This window comes from Procambarus clarkii, chromosome 16 (genome assembly GCF_040958095.1).
Source record: "Procambarus clarkii isolate CNS0578487 chromosome 16, FALCON_Pclarkii_2.0, whole genome shotgun sequence".
NCBI lineage: Eukaryota > Metazoa > Arthropoda > Malacostraca > Decapoda > Cambaridae > Procambarus > Procambarus clarkii.
In genome coordinates this window covers 37,874,606-37,896,666 of record NC_091165.1, presented here as the reverse complement: position 1 = coordinate 37,896,666, position 22,061 = coordinate 37,874,606, and the positions used below count along the sequence as shown (strand labels likewise).

At 42.5% G+C, this 22,061-nt stretch overlaps 1 protein-coding gene across 2 annotated transcripts in view; it reads left to right on the top strand.

Moving 5' to 3' along the window:
- LOC123760136 (phospholysine phosphohistidine inorganic pyrophosphate phosphatase) overlaps window positions 1-22,061 on the top strand; it is a 35,189-nt gene that overhangs the window by 1,614 nt on the left and 11,514 nt on the right. For both annotated transcript variants that reach the window (XM_045745642.2, XM_069325458.1), the window contains exons 2-4: window positions 5,685-5,821; window positions 12,912-13,101; window positions 19,196-19,347. In XM_045745642.2, coding sequence (XP_045601598.1) covers window positions 5,694-5,821; window positions 12,912-13,101; window positions 19,196-19,347 — 470 coding nt within the window. In that variant the 5' untranslated portion in view covers window positions 5,685-5,693. The remainder of the gene's footprint in view (window positions 1-5,684; window positions 5,822-12,911; window positions 13,102-19,195; window positions 19,348-22,061) is intronic.

Below are 22,061 nucleotides of genomic sequence, written 5' to 3'. Positions count from 1 at the left end.
AACCTTCTATGAAGCTTTTGAGGTCAGGATTGGCATTACAGTTTAGCGTTTTATATATGTATAATACACATGAGAGAATGTGCAGTGACTTAATATCTAACATATTCAGAGATTTGAGTAGGGGTACCGAGTGATGTCTGGGGCCAGAGTTGGATATTGTCCTAATAGCAGCTTTGTGTTGAGTAATTAGAGGACGTAAATGATTTTGGGTAGTAGAGCCCCAAGCACAAATACCATAGTTGAGATATGGATAGATAAGGGAGTAATAGAGAGTCACCAGGGCAGGGCGGGGTACATAATATCTGATCTTAGAAAGAATGCCAACAGTTTTTGAAACTTTTTTTGATATATTTAGAATGTGTCCCTGGAAATTCAGCTTGTGGTCAATGAAAATGCCAAGGAATTTGCCATCTAATTTGTTACAAATTTGGGTATTATTTATCCTAAGATTTAGTTGATTTGAGGATTAATTGCCAAACAAAATATAGAAAGTTTTGTCAATGTTGAGGGTGAGTTTGTTGGCAGTTAGCCAGAGATGGACTTTATTTAGCTCAGTATTCACTGTGACATTTAGAGCAAGGGGGTCAGGACTAGAGTAAAGGAAGGTTGTGTCGTCAGCAAATAGAATTGGTTTGAGGTTTTGGGAGTTATTTGGAAGGTCATTAATGTAGATGAGAAAGAGGAGAGGGCCAAGTATGCTGCTTTGAGGAAGTTGATGGGTAGGGTGAGAGAAATTGAATTAGTCACAGAAACATACTGGAGCCTGTCAGGCTCCAGTATGAATAATAATGAATTATTATTCATTATCATTATCATTATTCATTATCATTATCATTATTCATTATCGCAACCTGGCATATGAATCACAGTCTGGCTGATCAGCTATCCTTTGGAGGTGTTTATCAAGTCTTTTTTAAACACCATAAAAGTTTACTCAGTTATGCCTCTTATATGTAAAGGGAGAATGTTGAAAAAGTCTTGAGCATTTGACGTTGATAGAGTTCTCGCTCAGCATACATGTTGCATCTGTACTTTTCAACAGTATAATTTTGTAAATTCTGCCATGCTTCCTGGTCTCATGAGGTGATGTTTGTGTGTGCAGGCTTGGCACCAGTCCCTATAATAGGTTTATGGTCAAATATTGCAAAAGACAGTTTGACAAAGCTCGTTTTCCTCTTTGTTAAAACTGTATATATTATTTAGTTAGGATGTATGTATTAATTTAGGTTATGCTCGATTGAATTAGGTTGTTTATGTTGGTTCATGTTAAGTTATGAAAAGTTAGGTAGGTTTTATATCCATTTGTAAACTGTCTTGTGTATGATGTTACTAATATCCAGTTTTAATTGGGGTATGGCCAAATTGTACACATGCATTTTGTTATGTGAGCAGGTACTGTGGTCATACCCATCAGGTGGTATGCTTCACGTTGGCATAAAAAGCAAATACCGCATTTGCTTTTGCGGTATTTTTTGTTCTACCATCAACGTGGCCGCACATTTGCAATGCTAACCTGCATGTGTACATTTTCTTCTGTCCTCCATGGACAGGGTTAGAGATCTGTTAAACATATAGTTCAGTGATTTATTGAATAATCAACCACAGAAAGTGATTGTAGTGTTTTTAAAATGCTACATGTAGCGGTGTGAGTATGAGGACAGGAATTAAAGAATCAGAAAAAGTAGAAAATATAAACTAATTATAAAAATAAACTAAATTATAAAATATAAACCAAATAAACAAAACAAATTACTATAACAGTTTACATACAACTTGACTTTGTTCGCTATAATATAACACAAAAATAAACATAAAATAAAAATACTGAAAACAACTCTTCGGACTTGTACAAAGATTGAAACAAAGTTAAACAGAAGGCTACAAATATAGCAGTGTAATCTGCCATGATTTACTGATGTGAATATCTTCTCATCACTGAAGATTGCACGAGCTCAGTAATCGAGATTTTCCTTGACATATCTTCTGGCAAAAGCCAATCTTGCTTTTCTATGGTGCTCTACGCATTTACCTTTTTTGGCTGGTATATGGTGATGGATGTCGGCTTCATGAACAGCCCTACTATGGGCTGCTTCCTGGGGACGTGTGTGTAATTACCTAAGTGTAGTTACAGGATGAGAGCTATGCTTGTGGTGTCCCATCTTCCCAGCACTCTTTGTAGTATAACGCTTTGAAACTACTAACGGTTTTGGCCTCCACCACCTTCTCACCTAACTTGTTCCAACCATCTACCACTCTGTTTGCGAAAGTGAATTTCCTTATATTTCTTCGGCATCTTTGTTTAGCTAGTTTATATCTATAACCTCTTGTTCTTGAAGTTCCAGGTCTTGGGAAATCTTCCCTATTAATTTTATCAATTACTGTTACTATTTTGTATGTAGTGATCATATCACCTCTTTTTCCTCTGTCTTCTAGTTTAGGCATATTTAATGCCTGTAACCTCTCCTTGTAACTCTTATCCTTCAGTTTTGGGAGCCTCCTAGTGGCATGTCTTTGCACCTTTTCCAGTTTGTTGATGTGCTTTTTTAGATATGGGCACCATACAACTGCTGCATATTCCAGCATTGGTCTAACAAAAGTTGTGAATAGTTTCTTTAGTATTTTGCCATCCATGTATTAAAAAGCAATTCTGAAGTTTGAAAGTGTAGCATAGGCCCCTCGCACAATGTTCTTAATATGATCCTCAGGTGATAGTTTTTTGTTTAGAACCACACCTAGATCTCTTTCTTTTTCAGACTTCTTTAAAGATTTCTCACATAGTTTATAGATTGTGTGGGGTCTATGTTCTCCTATTCCACATTCCATAACATGGCATTTATTTACATTAAATTCCATTTGCCAAGTGTTGCTCCATATACTTATTTTATCCAGGTCTTCTTGAAGGGTATGCCAATCATCTAAGTTACTTATCTTCCCTATTATCTTAGCATCATCAGCAAACATGTTCATATAATTCTGTATTCCATCTGGTAGATCGTTTATGTAGACAATGAACATTACCGGTGCAAGAACTGAACCCTATGGTACTCCGCTTGTGACATTTTTCCAGTCCGATACACTTCCTCTTATTACTGCCCTCATTTTTCTATCAGTCAGAAAATTTGTCATCCATGTTAGAAGATTACCTGTCACCCCCTCCAATGTGTTCTAATTTCCAGAACAACCTTTTATGTGGAATTCTGTCGAAAGCCTTTTTTTAGGTCCAGATAGATGCAGTCAACCCAACCATCCCTTTCCGGTAAAATCTCTGTGGCTTGATCATTGAAACTGAGCAAATTTGTTGCACAGGATCTTCCAGAGCAAAAACCATACTGACGATCTGATATTATATTGTTTGTCTCCAGGTGTTCTACCCATTTAGTTTTAATTATTTTTTCCAATATTTTGACTATTACACTTGTCAGTGATACAGGTCTATAATTAAGGGGGTCTTCTCTGCTGCCACTTTTGTAGATTGGAACTTTGTTAGCCTTTTTCCACACGTGTGTGTGTGTATGCATGTGTTAGAAATATATGTAGTAGACATAATAGAGGAAAAAGAGATTGGTAAGAAAGGTGGGGTCCAAGAGCTAAATACTGTAGCTTGATTCTGCTGACACAAATAGTAAATATAGCCTGGAAACATGAGAACTACCAGAAATCTAGAAGACAGCTAATGAAAAAACTGACATCTTACCTGATGTGTTAGATTAAGGACCTGCCAGAAACGCTATGCATGTTAGTGACTTTGCAAGAGTGTAAAAATACCAATCTTATGTAATCTCACCAACCCATTGTACCTTCTTGTGAATAACAATTAGTAATATTATTATTATTATTATTATTATTATTTAGTCCCAATATACAAAAAGGGTGACAAGCAAGAGGCACTGAACTACAGGCCAGTTTCCCTAACATGTATACCATGCAAGGTGATGGAGAAGATAGTGAGGAAAATGCTCATAGAACATCTGGAGAGAAGGAGCTTTGTAACACCACCAGCATGGTTACAGGGATGGTGAATCGTGCCTCACAGGCTTAATATAATTCTATGACCTATGACCAACCTGTCCCCAGAAACCCACATCAAAAGGATATCATCAGTGGCATATGCTAGATTGGCAAACATAAGAACTGCGTTTAGAAACCTGTGTAAGGAAACACTCAGAACCTTGTATACCACTTATGTCAGACCAATCCTGGAGTATGCTGCTCCAGCCTGGAGTCCATACCTAGTTAAACACAAGACTAAGTTGGAGAAGATTCAGTGGTATCTTGAGGTTATCTTGAGATGATTTCGGGGCATGCGTCCCCGCGGCCCGATCCTCGACCAGGCCTGCATTTTGTTATACCCCCCCAGGAAGCAGCCCGTAGCAGCTGTCTAACTCCCAGGTACCCATATACTGCTAGGTAACAGGGACATCAGGGTGAAAGAAACATTTTGCCCATTTGTCTCCGCCTCCACCGGGGATTGAACCCAGAACCTCAGGACTACGAATCCGAAGTGCTGTCCACTCAGCTGTCAGGCGTATGCTACCAGACTAGTCCCAGAACTGAGAGGTATGAGTTACGAGGAAAGGCTATGGAAGTTAAACCTCACATTGCTGGAAGACAGAAGAGTAACGGGAGACATGATTACCACCTACAAAATTCTCAGTGGAATTGACAGGGTTACAAAGGCAAACTATTTAGCATGGGTGAAACATGAACAAGAGGACACAGGTGTAAACTTTAGTACCCAAATGAGCCACATAGACATTAGAAATCATTTTTTCAGTGTCAGGGTAGTTAAATGGAATGCATTAGGCAGTGATGTGGAGGCAGACTCCGTGCACAGTTTCATATGTAGAGGTGATAAAGCCCAACAGACTCAGGAATCTGTACAACAGTTGATTGACAGTTAAGAGGAACACATAAAGAACATTGTGAGAGGAGCATATGCATCACTTTCCAACTTTAAACTTGCTTTTAATTACATGGAAGGTGAAATACTGTACTAAAGAAACTGTTCATTACTTTTATGAGACCAAAACTGAAACATCTAGCAGTTGTATGGTGCCCATATCTAAAGAAGCACATCAATAAACTGGAAAAGGTGCAATGGCATGCTACAAAATGGCTTCCAGAACTGAAAAACAAGAATTATGAGGAGAGGCTAACTCTTAAATATGCCAATGCTAGAAAATAGAAGAAACAGAGATTATATGATCACACTTACAAAATAATAACAGGAATCGACCGAATTGACAAAGAGGAATTCCTGAAACCAACAATTTCAAGAATGGGAGGATGCAAATTCAAGCTAAGGAAACAAAGATGCAAAAAAAATATTAGAAAGTTTCTTTTGCAAACAGTGGTTGGAACAATTTAAATGAGAAGGTGGTGGAGGCCAAAACTGTTAGTAGTTTCAAAGCATTATTTGACAGTGCTGGGAAGATGGGACACTACAAGCGTAGCTCTCATCCAGTAACTACGGTGTACACTTAGGTGATTACTTAGGTAAGACCAGAGACAGACAAGATTAATTAATCCTGGATTAATTATCAAACTTGAATTAACAAATTAATTAATGTGATAAACTAGCTTGGTGTTATATTTCTTGGCCGTTTGGGTTTTATTGTAGTTTAAGAAAGTGTTCCAAGTATGAAAATGTCACATGATTATCTTGATGAATGTTTCATTTTCAGAATTTTTCTATGACGGCAGTAAAAAAATGGCTGAAGCAGCCCATAAAAGGTGTGCTTCTTGATATTACTGGAGTCCTTTATGAATCTGGGGAAGGCTTTGGTACTGCCATACCAGGCAGTGTTGATGCTGTAGCAAGGTCAGTTACCTAAACTATAATATTTATTCAAAGTTATTTTAGATGTATTTCACAGATTAACTTTTCTTTTCACATGTGTCTTGAGAGTACATTGTCAAATGGTTTCCAATAGTCAGGGGTCAGAAATCCTGTTAGCCTTATCTAAGCCAATTACTAACCTTCCAGGATGCAACCCATTTACCTATTTACTGTTTAAGTGAACAAAGGCATCCATCAAAAGAAACATGACCACACATTTCTGTTCTGGTGCACGAATTAAACCAGGACAATTCTGGCTGTAAATGCACTGTTCACTGTGCTTATTTGTGTTTCATTGAGTAAAGCCCCTGTAACTAATGTAGTGTTCTCACATTAAATCTTTTTCACCTATTTCCCTCTTGCAATCTTACCTCAGTGACAGGCAGTAGTATGTTTCTGTGAACAATACTACAGCCCTGTACTCCCGCTCAGCCAGTTAACATTGGCAATCCACAGGGTAGGATACTTGGTCCACTCCTTATCTGGGGGGAGCCCCGTCGGCTCCCTGGAGCTATCCCAGGCTGATATGCTAATGTCAGACTTTGGCATCAGTCATGTGTATGGAGTTCTTAGGCCTACCGGCGACCACGGCCAGAACCGGGCCCCCTCAGAGAGGCAAGGGGAGCAATGGCCTATAGAAGCCCCCGTGTGGTTGAAAGCATTCTAAGTCTGCCATCGACCGGAACAGGCACCCAGAAAGGTAAGCGCCTCAAAACAAACCCCTATTCTGGTTAAAATTGCTACCAAAAGCTGAACTAGTAGATAGAACTCCCCAACCGAAAACAAGCAAACTAGTGTGACGTCACACACCGCCGTGCCGCTGTCTGCGCAGCTCCCCCCCCTCCCCGGGAGGGGGAAGGGGGAGCCCCAGACCCTCCACGCCGGCTACCCACACCTCAGTTCTTGAGGCTGATGCTATAGGCGATGGTCGTGTGCTCTGGCTCCGGTGTCGCTACTGCACTGTGCTTTGCGTGTGGTGTTGGTTTTGTGGGTGCGAGAGCCAGGAGTTATCTTCAGTACTCGGGCTGCATGCGCCTAGGGCTGCCTTCCCTAGGTGTAAGTACTGCCCTTGGGGCTTGGGGCCACCTTCCACAGGCTCCTCGGGGTCTGCCTCTGCTGGTCCGTTTTACCTTTTGGTTTTTCAGCCGCCTGTTGGGCTCTTGGGTGTTCTGTTTTCCCTTGTTACCGGCAGGTAAGAGGCAGTTTGCACTGGTAGGGGCGCAGGGTGCTGCTCAGCTTGTATTCCCGACATCGTGGCCGGCTCTGTTCCTTGGGGTTCGCTGTCCTCTTGCGGGGTTTTGTTTTTCTTTTTGTTTTTCTGCTCTTTTGGTCGTGGTGATAGTTTTGTTCGTTTGCAGCCGTCTCCTTCTTTTCTGGCGAAGAATGAGACTGCTGCGTTCCGGAGGGGTCCATGGGTGGTTGATGCTTGGTTGGTCAGACCGGGGGTACATCATGTTTTGTGTCCGGTTGCAGCGCTTCGCCGTTATTTACGCGCCACGGCTTCTGTGTCCGGGGATGCGCTGTGGGTTGATCCGGTTTCCCTTCTTCCCTGTTCGCGGGTTCCCCGTGCCCATGACGTTCGTAAGTTCGCGGCTCTTGCTGCCGTCTTTGGGAATATGTCTTGGTCTGATATTCGGGCGCGGGGATTTTGGCGGTCGAACAGGGTCCTGGCTGCTCGTTACCTTGTGAATGTACCTGGGCCCCATCGGGCCTGTGTTGCTTTGGGTCGGCGGTTGCAGCCAGTTGTCTCGGCTTCGAGTTGAGGAGTGAGCGACGACCGTCTCCCGGGTAAGTCCCTCTTTTTCCGTCTGTGGGTAGTTAGCTCCGGGGAGCCGACGGGGCTCCCCCCAGAAAACCAGCGTTGAATGTAATGAAACGCCATTTTCTGGGTGAGTCCCGGAGGCTCCCCGGCATCCCTCCCTCCCTCCGGTCAGCGGTTTTTCACGTTTTTGACATCCAGCCTCAAGAACTGAGGTGTGGGTAGCCGGCGCGGGGGGTCTGGGGCTCCCCCTTCCCCCTCCCGGGGAGGGGGGAGCTGCGCAGACAGCGGCGCGGCAGTGTGTGACGTCACACTAGTTTGCTTGTTTTCGGTTGGGGAGTTCTATCTACTAGTTCGGCTTTTGGTAGCAATTTTAACCAGAATATGGGTTTGTTTTGAGGCGCTTACCTTTCTGGGTGCCTGTTCCGGTCGATGGCAGACATAGAATGCTTCCAACCACACGGGGGCTTCTATAGGCCATTGCTCCCCTTGCCTCTCTGAGGGGGCCCGGTTCTGGCCGTGGTCCCCGGTAGGCCTAAGAACTCCATACACATGATTGATGCCAAAGTCTGACATTAGCATATCAGCCTGGGATAGCTCCGGGGAGCCTCCGGGACTCACCCAGAAAATGGAGTTTCATTACATTCAACGTTGGTTTTTTTCATATACATCAATGATGTTTCTAATACCACATAACACTAGCAGCCAGTTCTATCTGGTGATGACTCAACCTTCATGTTCTCCCATGTTAACCCACTTACTTTAAACGACACGGTGAATACTGAACTAATTGAAGTTCATTTGTGGTTGACTGCTAACAAACTTGCCCTTAACATCGATTAGATGTTTTACATATTGTTTGGTACAAAGTACAACACTCATATTGTTCTAAGATTTGTTATTTTAAGAATAACAATACCCAAATTATGAGCAGAGTAGATGGGAAGTTCCTTGGTGCTCACTATGACAACAAACTAAATTTTCATTACCCTATACAATATACAGAGGAACGTTGGTTAACAAATTTAATCCGTTCCGGCACCGAGCTCGTCATGGGAAATGCTAGTCTTGTGAAACGAATTTCCCCATTTAAAATAATGGAAATACAGTACACTTAATCCGTTCCATCTCCGAAAAACATCACTATAAAATGTTATAATGTAATTATAATACCAGTACATGTAGTTATTATAAATGTTTTGTTTTCCTGTTTTCAATTGTACAGTACTTTACCTTATGAAGAGTTGTTGCTGGCTTGAGGGAGACGATTGGGAGGTGGGGAGGAGGAGAAGAGGGGTTATGGTGTGGAAGGAGAAACCACCTCTGAGTCAGGCAAGCTCTCTCTTCTTGAGAATTTCACCCCACTGAGACCGGGTTGTGGTTCACTATCACTTACTGTACTCGTCTTTTCTCACCTTTCCAAAGAACGTATCTTTTTGACGCTTGCTTTTGTCTTCGTTTTAGGATGTCCCTAAAACAAGACACCAAATTGTCATTAAACAAGTCACACGAACACCACACTCGTGCTTTGCTATGATTTCTTACTTCAAATCTACAGTAATTGTGTCTTTCTTCCTCTTGACAACACTATTTTTAGCAAGCAGTTTCTTTGGTGACATCGTGGGATACAAATTGTAGTCGCAAAACCACAAAAAAACAAAGAAAAGAACAAATAAATGCAGAGGGATGCTTATCCTGCACAATAAAACACTGTCGTCAGAGGCGTCTGAGAATTTGCGAGAGCCAGCGAGAACGCTACGAAGCACCACGTGGTTTTCTCGTTAACCGAGCAGAAGCTCGTCAATCAAGACATTTTCTGCGAGTATCTCACTCGTTACCTGAAATGCTCGTAGATGGGGCTGCTCATCACTCGTGGTTCCTCTGTACTTTATAATTAAAAAAAAATTCAGAAATTGTAGACATTCTCTCCAAAGTCAGATGCTATGTACCTTTTCCTGTTCTAGTACTGTAACTCTGTATTATTCACTCGTTTATCCATATTTCACCAATGGTATCTATGCCTAGGGCCCTACCACTTTTAATTACCTCTGAGTCCTAATTACTCAACAAAAATCAACAATTAGAATAATAAAAAATCAAGTTTCAGACACCAGTCTTTTCCCTTACGGAAATCCTTAAACATGGTAAATATCATCTCTGCACATATTCTCAAGCATTCTCTGTACAGTATCTATAAAACTCTGACCTGCAATGCCAATCCTGACAAGCATTTCCTAGAGGGCTGTATTTTTTTTTCTTTGGGTAAAAGTACATACAGTACATACAAAATAAGATACAAAAGATTGGATTTCTAGGTAGGGCAAGTATGCCTAAAGCCACTCAAACGAACAGCATTTCAGCATTAATAGTAAAAATGAGGCCCAGTTTCTTGGCCTATACATAGACACGAGACTTAATTTCAGTACTCACATACAGCACTTAGCCAAAAAAAAGTAAAATAAAACTTGGTATTCTCTCAAAAGTCAGATACAGTATTATGTTCCTCACTCTACTTTTCTTAAGGTATACTACTCACTAATCTTTCCCTATTAAACTTACGGCATCTGTGCATGGGGTTCAACCACTGCAAACTACCTTAACCCCATCATCACCCAGCAAAAATTAGCTATCAAAAGTACAACAAAATCTATCTTCAGGCAACACATAGCTCCTCTGTTTAAATCCCTAAATATGCTTAAACCTATACTCCACACACATTCCCTTGTGCTATTTATACATACAAAACCCTATTCCTAAATTCTATTTATGTTTTGAAACTCTTCTTGATGTAATAGAACCCATGACCATCATTACAGAAATAAATCTCCTTGATATTCCCAGAGTCAGACTAAATCAATGGAAACATTCCCTGCAAATAAAAGAACCCAATACTTTATATGGCACTCCCCAATGAATTAAAAAATGTCCAACCTGTACTCTATTCAAAACTTTATTAGGTACTTCATAAAACTATGAAGTACCTATGTAATTTTATCTTCATAGTATCCCACCTTGTGCTACTTACTCACCCAATATATTACAGTGTAGAAATGCAACTTCATCACTATAATTTTATTTTCTCTCTATATACAAGTACTGATGTTCATTACATGAATTCATATTCTGTTAGCTTCAGGACCTGCCTAGAATGCTTTTGCAAGAATGTACAGCGGAACCTCGGTTTTGGAATGCCTCTGTTTTCAAATTTTTCTGTTCTTGAGCTCAATTTCTTCAAAAAATTAATCTCGGTACTCGAGGTTTGCCTCGGTGCTCGAGTTTGTTGTACAGGTATGGGTCAACCGAGCGTGTGGCACGCCTCGGTTTACCAGTGTCTCCTGCCTAGTGACAACGTACTTGAATTCTTTGTGAAGAATTTAATTGTTTTTGTGATTTTTTGTTTTTTGAACATAAACGTTCTTATTATATATACTGTATATCACTCCATGGGTTCCAAGAAAGTCGGTGGTAAAGTTCAACCTAAGAAAATAGTTGTGAGGATGATGATAGAGGAAAAACAAGAGATCATTCATAGTGAGACAATGTGATGTTTCACTACAGACAAGTGTTAAAACGTAGGGAAAAACAAGTGGCTATAGACAGATTCTTATTAAGACAAACAAACAGTGAGTCACAGCCAGGTCCTAGTGGTATGCCTGCAAAATGTAAGAGAGTGAGCCCCACAAATGTCATCACTGCAGTTATAATGGAAGGGGATTTCCCTTCCAAACACTAACACCTCTCCTCCTCCCCCCTTCCTCACTCTTCCATACGTCAACAAGAGTTCTCAATAAAGGTAAGATATACAGGGGTACCTCGGTTTAAGAGTTTAATCCGTTCCTGGAGACAGCTCGTAACCCGAAAACTCATAAACTAAAGCTAATTTCCCCATAAGAAATAATGGGATATGAATTAATCTGTTCCTGACTACCCAAAACCTCACTTCAAACTAAATTTTATACCTAATTCATCCAAATCTACACTACAAAAGTATGTTCAAGTTATTACCCTTGATGATGACTCCTGTTGGCATATGGAAGATGGTGAGGAGGAGGGAGAAGAAGAGGTGTTACTGTTTGGAAGGGGAGTCCCCTTCCATTATAACATCAGGCAGTAAAGATTTTTCTGGAGTGCATTCTCTGGCACGTTTTGCCTGCATACCACTAGGTCCTGGCTGTGGCTCACTGCTTGATTTTCTCACAATGAAACGATCCATTGAAGATTGTTTTTCCCTTCTATGCAACACTTGTCTGTAGTAAGACATCACATTGTCATTTAAAAAGTCAATGCAACGGCCTGCTACAGCTTTATCTGAGTGAGTTTTTTCAACAAAACTTTACAGTTCTTCCCATACTTCACACATTTTCTTAATGAGGAAGGGGGCATCCTCTACTGCCTCTACTCACAACTATTTTCTTAGGTTGAACCTTACCACTGGCTTTCTTGGGACCCATGGCAAAATATATAATAACAACTTTTATGCTCAAATGGCCAAAAATCTGGCAACAAACTGTAAATCCTTGTGAAGAATTCAGGTGGGATATTCACTAGGTGCGAGGCTCTGGTAAACTGAGGCGCGATCGCCATGCCACCACGCGCTAGGTCGGCCGGTACGCGTATCAACACCCTCGTATCCCGAGGCAACGCTCTTATTCCCATCCAAATTTTCCAAGCAAATCCTGCTCGTAACCCGAAAAACTCGTAACCAGGGACACTCGTAATCCGAGGTACCACTGTACTTGTACACACTGTAGTACAAAATATAAGTAGTACAGTAGTATGTATAAAATGTATTTTTAAGTTAATATTTTTGGGAGTGTGTAACAGATTAATTCAATTTACATTGCAGTACAGTATTTCTTATGGGAAAATTAGTTTTGGTTTTCAAATTTTTGGTTTCAAACTGTCTCTACTGTGCTACTCGCCCACCAGCATATATACTCCTTTACTAATCTATTGTTTTTTCTTGTATATGAATAAATAAGTAAATAAATTCTTATTATTAGCAGCATGGCATCGTTGTCTTCAACTTGGTACTTTAGTACACATGGCACTATAGTATAGAGTGTGGCACTATAGTATACATGCATGTGGCATGGGGAGCCAACAGGGGACCAAACAATAAGAGGTGTTTCATTACATTGGACACTAGATTAAGTAAATATAAAGCATAAAATGATTTTTTGAATTTGAATTTTTTTTTGGGTGCCCTCTACTTTACTAGTGCCATAAACATATGCTTAGTTTATGGCACTAGTAAACTGCCAAAATGTTTCTGAAAGATTCTTCTTAATTTTTCCTTTCTTTCTTTCTCAGGTTAAGGAAGGCTGGCATTCCAGTACGATTTGTGACAAATGAAACGTGTGCCACTCAGGCGGATGTGGTTAAGAAGCTTCGTCATCATAATTTTAGCTTGTCTGAAGCAGATATTTTCAGTCCAGTTCCAGCAGTCATCTCAATTTTAAAAAACCAAGGGCTGGTTCCACATATATTGGTCCATCCTGCTGTTAGTCATTTTAGTATATTTTTCAAATTTTTGTTGTATAATAAATTACAATTGTGAACAAAAGTTAATTCACAAAGTGAGAGAACATTTGTTCATACACTGCTTTGTGTCTCAATTTGTTCATACACTGCTTCTTGAGAGTGAACACTTTTAGTTAGTACTGTTTACACACATTAATCCAGTGTTGGTTGGTTGTTACACCGTCCTTGGGGTTGGTAGCTGCTCTGGTTAGCTCCTTATCTATCCAGTGATACCAGGCTCTTATGAGTCACTTAAGAGTATACTGGGGATCAGAGGGAAAATCCAGGCCCACTCAGAGACACACACAACAGGGAATCTGTGATCATCCTCATCATGATGATAGTTACTGGGAAAATTGGGCAAGACAAAACGGACAACAGCGTAAATCTACAACTCGTCAAATGATCTACTCGGTAGTTTGGCAGTTTACCTTCTAGTTCTAACTCCTCACCACCAGGTGGCAGCACTAGGTGGTGCTGCCACTTAGTGCTGCTACCTGACTGACCTCCTCATGGATCAGTCAGTGAACCTGGTGTGATAAAATTGCCTGGTGTGACAGAAATTACAGCTCCCAATCTCTGCTAACCCTGCGGGGTCCTCGTTTTTTCCAGACAAGTGCTAGCCATCCATTGAATTTTGTTCTGCAAGGCTAGTTTGCTTGTGTATTGCTCCAATTTGTAGTATTGTATTTGTTTCACAGGTGTCTCTGTGTAAACGTTGGTTAACTGTTCACCTTTAGCTGCGTGTGTTTAGGGTTAATCATTCCTAAGTGATTGCTGTTGTCCCTGCTCTGACAAGGTTGCCATCGCTGGTGGGTTTGTACTCACCTAGTTGTGCTTGAGGAGGGTTGAGCTTTGGGTCTTTGGTCCCGCCTCTCAACTGTTATTCTACTGGTGTACAGATTCCTGAGCTTCTCAAGTTCTATCATATCTACATTTGAAACTGTGTATGGAGTCAGCCTCCACCACATCACTTTCTAGTGTATTCCATTTACTAGTTACTCTGACACTAAGACACTGAAAAAGTTCTTTCTAATGTCTCTGTCTCATTGGGTACTCAGCTTCCACCTATGTCCCCTTGTGGGTGTATCACCCGTGTTAAATAATCCATCCTTGTCTACCCTGTCAATTCCCCTGAGAATTTTGTATGTGGTGATCATGTCTCCCCGGGTTATTCTGTCTTTCAGCGATGTGAGGTGCAGTTCCCTCAGCCTTTCCTCGTAACTCATGCCTCTTAATTCATACCTCTGAACTTTTTCCAGCTTCATCTTGTGCTTGACAAGGTGTGGGCTCCATGCTGGGGCCGCATACTCCAGGATTGGTCTTACATATGTAGTATACAAGGTTCTGAAAGATTCCTTACACAGGTTTCTGAAGGCAGTTCAGATGTTAGCCAGCCTCCCATATGCCGCTGATGCTATTTTTTTTATATGGGCTTCAGGAAACAGGTATGGTGTGATATCAACTCCTAGATCTTTCTCTCAGTCCGTTTCATGAAGGACTCCATCTCCCATTTGGTATCCAGTGTCTGGCCTCCTAATTTCCTCTCCCTAGTTTCATTACTTGGGTTGAATTTTAGTAGCCATTTGTTTGACCATTCCTTCAGTTTGTTTGGGTCATCTTGTAGCCTCATACTATCTTCCTCTATCTTAATCCTCCTCATAATTTTTATATCATCAGCAAGCATTGAGAGGAACGAGTCCATTCCTTCTGGGAGATTATTTACATATATCAGGAACAGTATAGGTCCAAGAACTAATCCCTGAGGGATATCACTGGTGATGCCTTGCCACTCAGAGACCTCACCCCTCACAGTGACTCTGTCTTCTGTTGCTTAGGTACTCTCTTGTCCAGTAGAGTACCTTCCCTTTCACTCCTGCCTGCATCTTCAGTTTGTGCACAAGTCTCTTATGTGGTTCTGTGTCAAAGGCTTTCTGGCAATCTAAAAATATGCAGTCTGCCCATCCCTCTTTTTCTAGCCTGATTTTTGTTGCCAGGTCATAGAATTCAATCAGTCCTGTGAGGCATGATCTGCCATCCCTGAACCCATGCTGATGTTGCGATACAAAGTTCTTCCACTCCAGATGTTCCACTTGCTTTTTTCGCACAATCTTCTCCATCACCTTACATGGTATACAAGTTAGTGACACTGACCGCCTGTCTGTTCAATGCCTCCTGTATGTCACCCTTCTTGAATATTGGGACTATATTAGCCGTCTTCCAAATTTTTGGCAGTTCACCTGTGTATTTGTTCTTAAGAGGCTGGCCTCTGGAAGGAGGGTTCATTTCCTTGAGTAGTGTAGGGGTCTGACTTCTCTGTGAGGCTCAGAGGTTGGGGTGATCGGGTTGATTATTTTTCTCTGGGCTACAGAGAGGTGTTTGCAGGCTTTGTTTACAAGGTTTCAATGATTGTTGGAGCTGCATTTGTCCCTTTAGGTTGCATTAGGTATTTTCTTTTCTTGACGAGGAGCTCCTGGAATCCCTGCCAGATTTTCCTTCAGGTCCTGGAGTACTTCAGGGTGCCCTGGCTTGCCAGTCTTGCTATATGGCTAATGTCATTCATTACTGCCTCTGCTCTGCTGCCTGTAGAGTGGTTTGATCCCTTCCACTGTGGTGCCTGCGATGTTTGTTGTCATGAGGTGTTTGTTGACTGGGCTCCTGTCCTAGAGGGTGGGGGGTCTCCATTCTGAGAGATGGGGGGGGGAGGTGTTCTGTGCTCCCCCCCTCTCCTCGTTTATGACATCACTCCCGTCCCCCATCATCTTGTGTCCTGCCCAGCACTGCATTATTCTGGGATCGTGTCTGTGTTTTCTGTGTAACATTGTATTTTGTGTGAGGTCGATTAGACATTCTTTTTCTTCATTACTAGGACAAGCCTTTTCTTGGGGAAGCCCCTTGTGGCTCCCTTAAGCAATTTATACTGAGATGGTATCATCTACCAGGTCACATCAGCTGTGGAGTTCTGTAGGCCTATTGGAGACCAGTGCCATTCTGGCCCCTCCTCAGAGAGGTGCAGGGCATGGTGACACATATTTTCACAACCTCACCAGGAAAGGCAACCAGAAATCTTCTGGTTGCCTTCCCTTGGATTTTCTTTCTCCTTCCAGACGAGTTGATTTTTTCTTCTGGGCAACTCTTGACTGAGGCGGCTCACTGATAGATCCACGAGCTCCAAGTGCTGCCAACAGGTGGAGGACATTTGGAACTAGAGTGTGAACTATCTAACTACAGTACTGAGTTGTTGTCGTACCTTACTGTTATCTTTCATTCGTTCCACCTTTCTGGTGGCTACTATCATGGTGAGGGTGATCACAGATTCCATACTTTCTGTGCCTCTGAGGGGTAACATGTATTGGCCTCGGGTCCCTGGTATGCTCTTATTGACTCACAAGGGTCTGGTGTGACTGTATAGGTGTGGAGCTTACCAGAGTGACAAGTAACAGGGAGTCACCTTGGACCCACCAGAATGAGGCATTTTATTACATTCAGTGCTGGTTTTTGTCTGGTCAACTTCATTGTGGTTTCAACATGTTGGCTTAGGGGCCACAGGTGGAGGCCCTTCTGCACGTTGGTGGCTGAGGCAGAGGTAGTGGCCAAACTGCATGCCCCCTCCTTTGTAGATGGCAGTATTTAACTTTTTTAGCACTTGTTTGACATATTTATTCACTATGCTTTTTCATGTTCAGAAATCTGCATGACCTTTTCTGGGAGAAGCCTCTTGTGGCTTCCTGAAGCTATCTCGCTGAGATGGCTCCCAACTACTAGATCACATCACCCATGGCGTTAAGTTTGGCCTACTGAGGACCAGAGCCAGAACCTGCCTCCTCCCCCTTCCACAGAGCCACAGGTTCCACAGAGCCACAGGAAGCACATGACACCCTACCACCTTACTGGGAAAGGCATCCAGAAAGTCAGTGAATCAAAACAGACCACTGCTGGGTTCAAAATAGATTAAGCCTCAAATCCTACAAATGAACTCACCCAACATTGTAAACAAATGATCAAATCTTTCGAAACAAGCGTGCATCCATTCACCTCACCCTCTCTCGTTTGGGGAGGGTGGGGCAGGGCACACAATGTCTAGTTGCTAGAGCATTCAATTCTTTCACTGATGCAGTGTGATCAACACATCTACTGTTGGGCTACCAGATTGTCAGTAAGCCATGGCTGGCCCCAGTGCTTTTCAGCTAAGTGCCTTTATTGGACATTGTCCTGTGTGGCCTTGGGTTGTGCACTGTTGGTGTAGCATGAGCCTGGCCTTTGGAGTGTTTGGAGCTGCATATGCTGAGGGCTACCTTCCCTGGGTTCTCCATAGCACTGCCCTTGCATTGAAAGAGTTTTCTTCTTTGGTGTGTTCAGGAGTTTGCTCTCTGAGGTCTATCCAGCTTTGGATGGCCCTCACGTTGGGTAAGTCAGGCTTTATTGCCCACATGCAGACTCTTATTGCTTTGCCTCTTTATTGCCCCCTCTGTTATGGTCCAGGACTGGAGCAAGCATTGGCTGGTTGGGGTGCATTGATGGCTTGCATGCTTGTACATAACCTGCCATACACACGATGAAACTACGATGTTGCTACAACGTTCGAACAAGGTTTAACACCTAACAAGTTGTAAGAACCAATATAGCAAGTTGTAACAATGTTCTATTACATCGTAAAAACATTATACCAAGATATAACAACTTTATTACAAGTTGTAATAAGGAGAAAATAGAGAGAGTTACATTTTGTTTTTGCAGGGATGGTGTATAAAAGTTGGCTTGCACACCTCTGACCCAAGATGTGTTGGCTTATTTTTTAGGTCTGGCGACACATCCCCAGTACCTGGGTGTCCTGCTTGGTTTTCCCTTCAGGCCCTGAAAATCCCCTACTGGTTTGGTGTGGCCTGTTGATATTCCCTCCGAGCCTGTTCTTGCCTTGTACGAATTTGAGGGTTGCTCATCTTTCGTACCATGAGGTGACAATCATTTGTTCTGCCTCCGTCATGCTGCCTGTTGAGTCTAAGGCATCTACGACTCTAGAGTTATGTGGGGTTTGCGTTCCCCATGTGGCTCTTCTCTCTGACCGTCCTGATGATATTCAAACATATCAGGCAGCTACTGTTTTATGGGTTCATTTGCCTACCTTCAGCAGTCTGTTATGTGTCAAATTGGACGCTCTGGAGCTTGCCTGCTTTGTGTTTTGAGACCCAGAATTGGAGGTGTTAGTGAACTTTACCTTGGCTCCATCTGAGCAACCTCTTCCTGCCCTTTGAGCACGGTTTGCCCCGTCTCTGATCTTTCCAACCCCCTCCCTTGGGGCAGGGTTTATCTTGGGATGTGGCATGTGTGCTGGTTTTATATTGAAGGCAATATGGTCTTGTATCTGCAGGAGATTGAACACATTGAGCTGTGGGAAGACCAGGGATGAGTGTGATAACTCTGTATAGTCATGTTCTGCTGGTGGATATCCATCATATGAAGGTGTGAATTTATGATAACACTCCGTGAAAGTCACCAATAAAGTATGGGGAAATAATTGGGTATTAATGATGTTTTGAGTAATTTCTTGAATGTGTGTGTGCTTGCTTGGTGCATTAGACAGTCAAATTATGGTTAGTCTTAATATCTTTACCATAGAGATTTTGGAGGGGAGTGAACTGTTAAATGTTAATGCTCAACTGTTTGTAAGACACTCTTATTTATATTTTTAGTTCCTTTTGTTATAAGGTATGGAATACTTATGGGGAATCAAGTGATATTGGTCTATGATACTTAAAATTAACCAGCCTGCTAGACAAATCTTGTTTCTGTACCTGATTGTGTGGTTAATTTTATAACAAAAAAAATCCTAGCACTGGGTTTTTCTAGCTGAATATACAAACTTAAATATACTGCATATTTCTAAAGAATTTTTGTACAATCTTGTAAAAATATTCTTGTAAATTCTTAACATTTAATTCTTGCTGGAGTAGAAGGCAACTTGCTAGCTCAATAAAGTTGAAAGTATCACTTGTTGGACATCCCAGAATATTGTTTTTATGACTGGACTATAATTGAGTAATTTGTGAAATGACAAGTGTTTCTCACCACTACAGATTGAGCTGGAGTTTAAGGACATGGTGACTGGGACTCCAACGTGTGTAGTAATTGGGGATGCAGACGAAGCATTTTCATTTGCTAATATGAATGCAGCATTCAGGGTATTGAAGACCATGGAAAAGCCAAAGCTTTTTGCCCTTGGCTATGGGTAAGTTTTGCAATAAGATATTCCATGAAACAAGTTGCTTTGTGGTAAAATGTGGTTCAAAGCAACCAATTTGAAATATGTGAATACACTCAAATTGTATCGTGTCACTAGTTGTGCATGACATTATCCCTGCAACTGCATGACTCAGGGATGTTCTCAATCATTTTCCATAAGCTGCTCAGCCACATGGTCAGGGATGTTTTAAAGTACTCCTTAAAATTTAAAACTCCTGTGGTACACAGGATGCAAATCTGCTGCTTCTGGCCTCCAGTTAACAGACATCATGAAAAAAATTGTGGGCACTCCTGGTTGTGAGGGCCTCAATGCTGGGAGAGCAACCATGTGTAGTGCATAAAGCAGCAGCACTGCCATGCAACTCATTCCCACAGCTTCAATTAGTAATGAAATAAATAAGTAACTGGATTTATATAATGATGAGTGTCATAGAAGATCCTGACTGTGATGACTGTATAAAGTTCAGATGTGGGTTAACCCAGTGCTGGTTACGATGTTCACAGCACACAGCCGCAGTTTGGTGCATGTATGCATCATGAAATGAAACATCATGTTCCTTTAGAAAATAAACTTGTGGAAAATTATTCATATTTATTTTATGAAAATGATTCATATCAGATTCTGGATTCTGATAATATCAGTGTTGTGGCTAGAGTTAGCGATATGAGTACTATATTGGGAGGCACTTTATTTTGTCAGATGCCATCGGTAACTGCTTAGTGTGTGGTGCTATGCTGTACTTAGATTATGAGATTAACACAACCTACAGAATTGCTAAATAATTGTCAATAACATTATAAATAATGTTACTGACAGCCCACAACATCATTGCAGTTGAAAAACTATGTTAGAATCCTTAAAAACTACAAAGAAAATGTAATACTGTGTACTGTATTCTGTGCATGAAGTTACAACTTCGTGTAAAATATGCGGAACTGGGCTGAACTCCTGAACAGGATTACTTTGTCCATGTATCTTGATGTATCTTGTTCTTGTTGTTCTGTGGGGCACTGCCCGCTTTTCGGTATTTTTTGTTTTGTTTTTGGCGCCTGGGTCTTTTCTTGATATTTGGACACTCCTTCGTTCCCCCGGTCCATGATTTGTATCCTCCTTCCTTTACTTGGTCTCTGGATACTCCTTCCTTGCCTATCTTCAGTGCCTGGGTGCACATCGATATCCACCATGGTGTCCCTCTGTGTGTGTGTGTGTGCGACCGCCCTCAACACACGTAGTTGGTCGTGTACATTGCCTTACCGACTGCTACTTGGTCTGTATTCCGGTCTTTTCCTTGCCTATTTCTGTTTTTCCCCCTCTATGCTACACATGGCTGTCTGTATCTTGGTCGATGCTTATTGGCTCTGCTGTTGTTAAGTGCTGGGGTGGGCCTCTGTCCATGTTCAGTTCCCTGAGTTTGGACTACCCCAGTGTTCAGCTTTGGTACTGTGTTCACTTTTTACTTGTTCTCCCTACTGGCTTTTGTGTTGCACTGTCTGCGGGAGGTTGTGGTCTTCCGGTCAACTGCTCCTGCCCTCCTGGTTCCTTTTCTGGAGTCAGAGGTGGCTTGATTTCCGGCCCTGGCTCCGGCTTTTCTTTGTTCCTTTTCTGGGACGTGTGTTTTTGTTTCTTGCGGTACGTGTCCTGAGTAGTTCTTCTCCTGTATACCTCAGAAACGCATGCGTCGTTCTTCCCTGCTGGAGCTGGTTGTGCTGCTCCTTAGGGTTGCGGGGTCGCTGTTTTTCACTTTGCGTCTCACGTTTTCGTTTATGTGCTCGTTTTCCTTGTTTGCCTCTGCCTGGGCCCTGGCTCTTTTGTGTTTGGCCTTGTTCGTCCTTCCAGGGTCCTGGGGGGGGGGTCCTCCCGGACAGGGCGTTTCTACTCGTCCGGGTTGGTTCTTTTTGGCTTGCCGGGTTTGGGTTCCTGGTTCCCTGGCAGCGATGTTTTGCCAGCCATGTTTGGGGGCTCTGTTTTCCTCGGTTCCAATTCTGTGGGGCTTCCCATGGCTCCGCCTCTTTTGCGAATCGGTCCAGCCCTGTACGGGGCTGGTTCGTTCTTTCCCTCGGGTCTTTGTGTCTGGGGGTTTTGTCTGGTGCTCTCGTCGCTTGCGTGGGCGTTGGTGGCTTCATTGTTGGTCTTCCACCTGCGTGCTTCGTCTCGGCTGCAGTGTGTAGTTTCCTGGTGGTCCTTCTGTATTCCTATCACTGCGATGGGTTGTCTGCGAAGGGTTTTCCTATTGTCTGCGAAGGGTTTTCCTATTGTCTGCAAAAATAAGACAACCTCTGATAGGGTTGTCTTGTCTTTCCCTTCGGGGTTGTTCCGGGACCGTCTTCTGGTGCCATGTACTGTTGCCTCATATTGGGTGGCGCTGGTGGAGCCACTCCAGCTTGCGTTCGGTGTTGCTGTTCCTTCTGCTCCGTTCCGCTTGCTGTCTTGGGCATTGTTTTGCCTCCGGCCTGATCTTGCGCTTCCCGTGCTGTCCTGGTCGTTGGCCTGGGTGGTCTATTTTCTTCTTCTCCTCGGTTGTCGTGATCCCTTCGGTTCTGGTGTATTTTTTGTTTTTCAGGCCTCCTGTTGCTGTTGACATCTAGGGGTCGGGTCGGGGAGTTTCTGGCTCTCCTCTGGCGCCTGTGTCTTCTGCCTCATTGGTCCTCGTGGTAGGTTGTTCTTTTGATGCAGTCTCCTTCTTCTCGGGTGATGTTTGG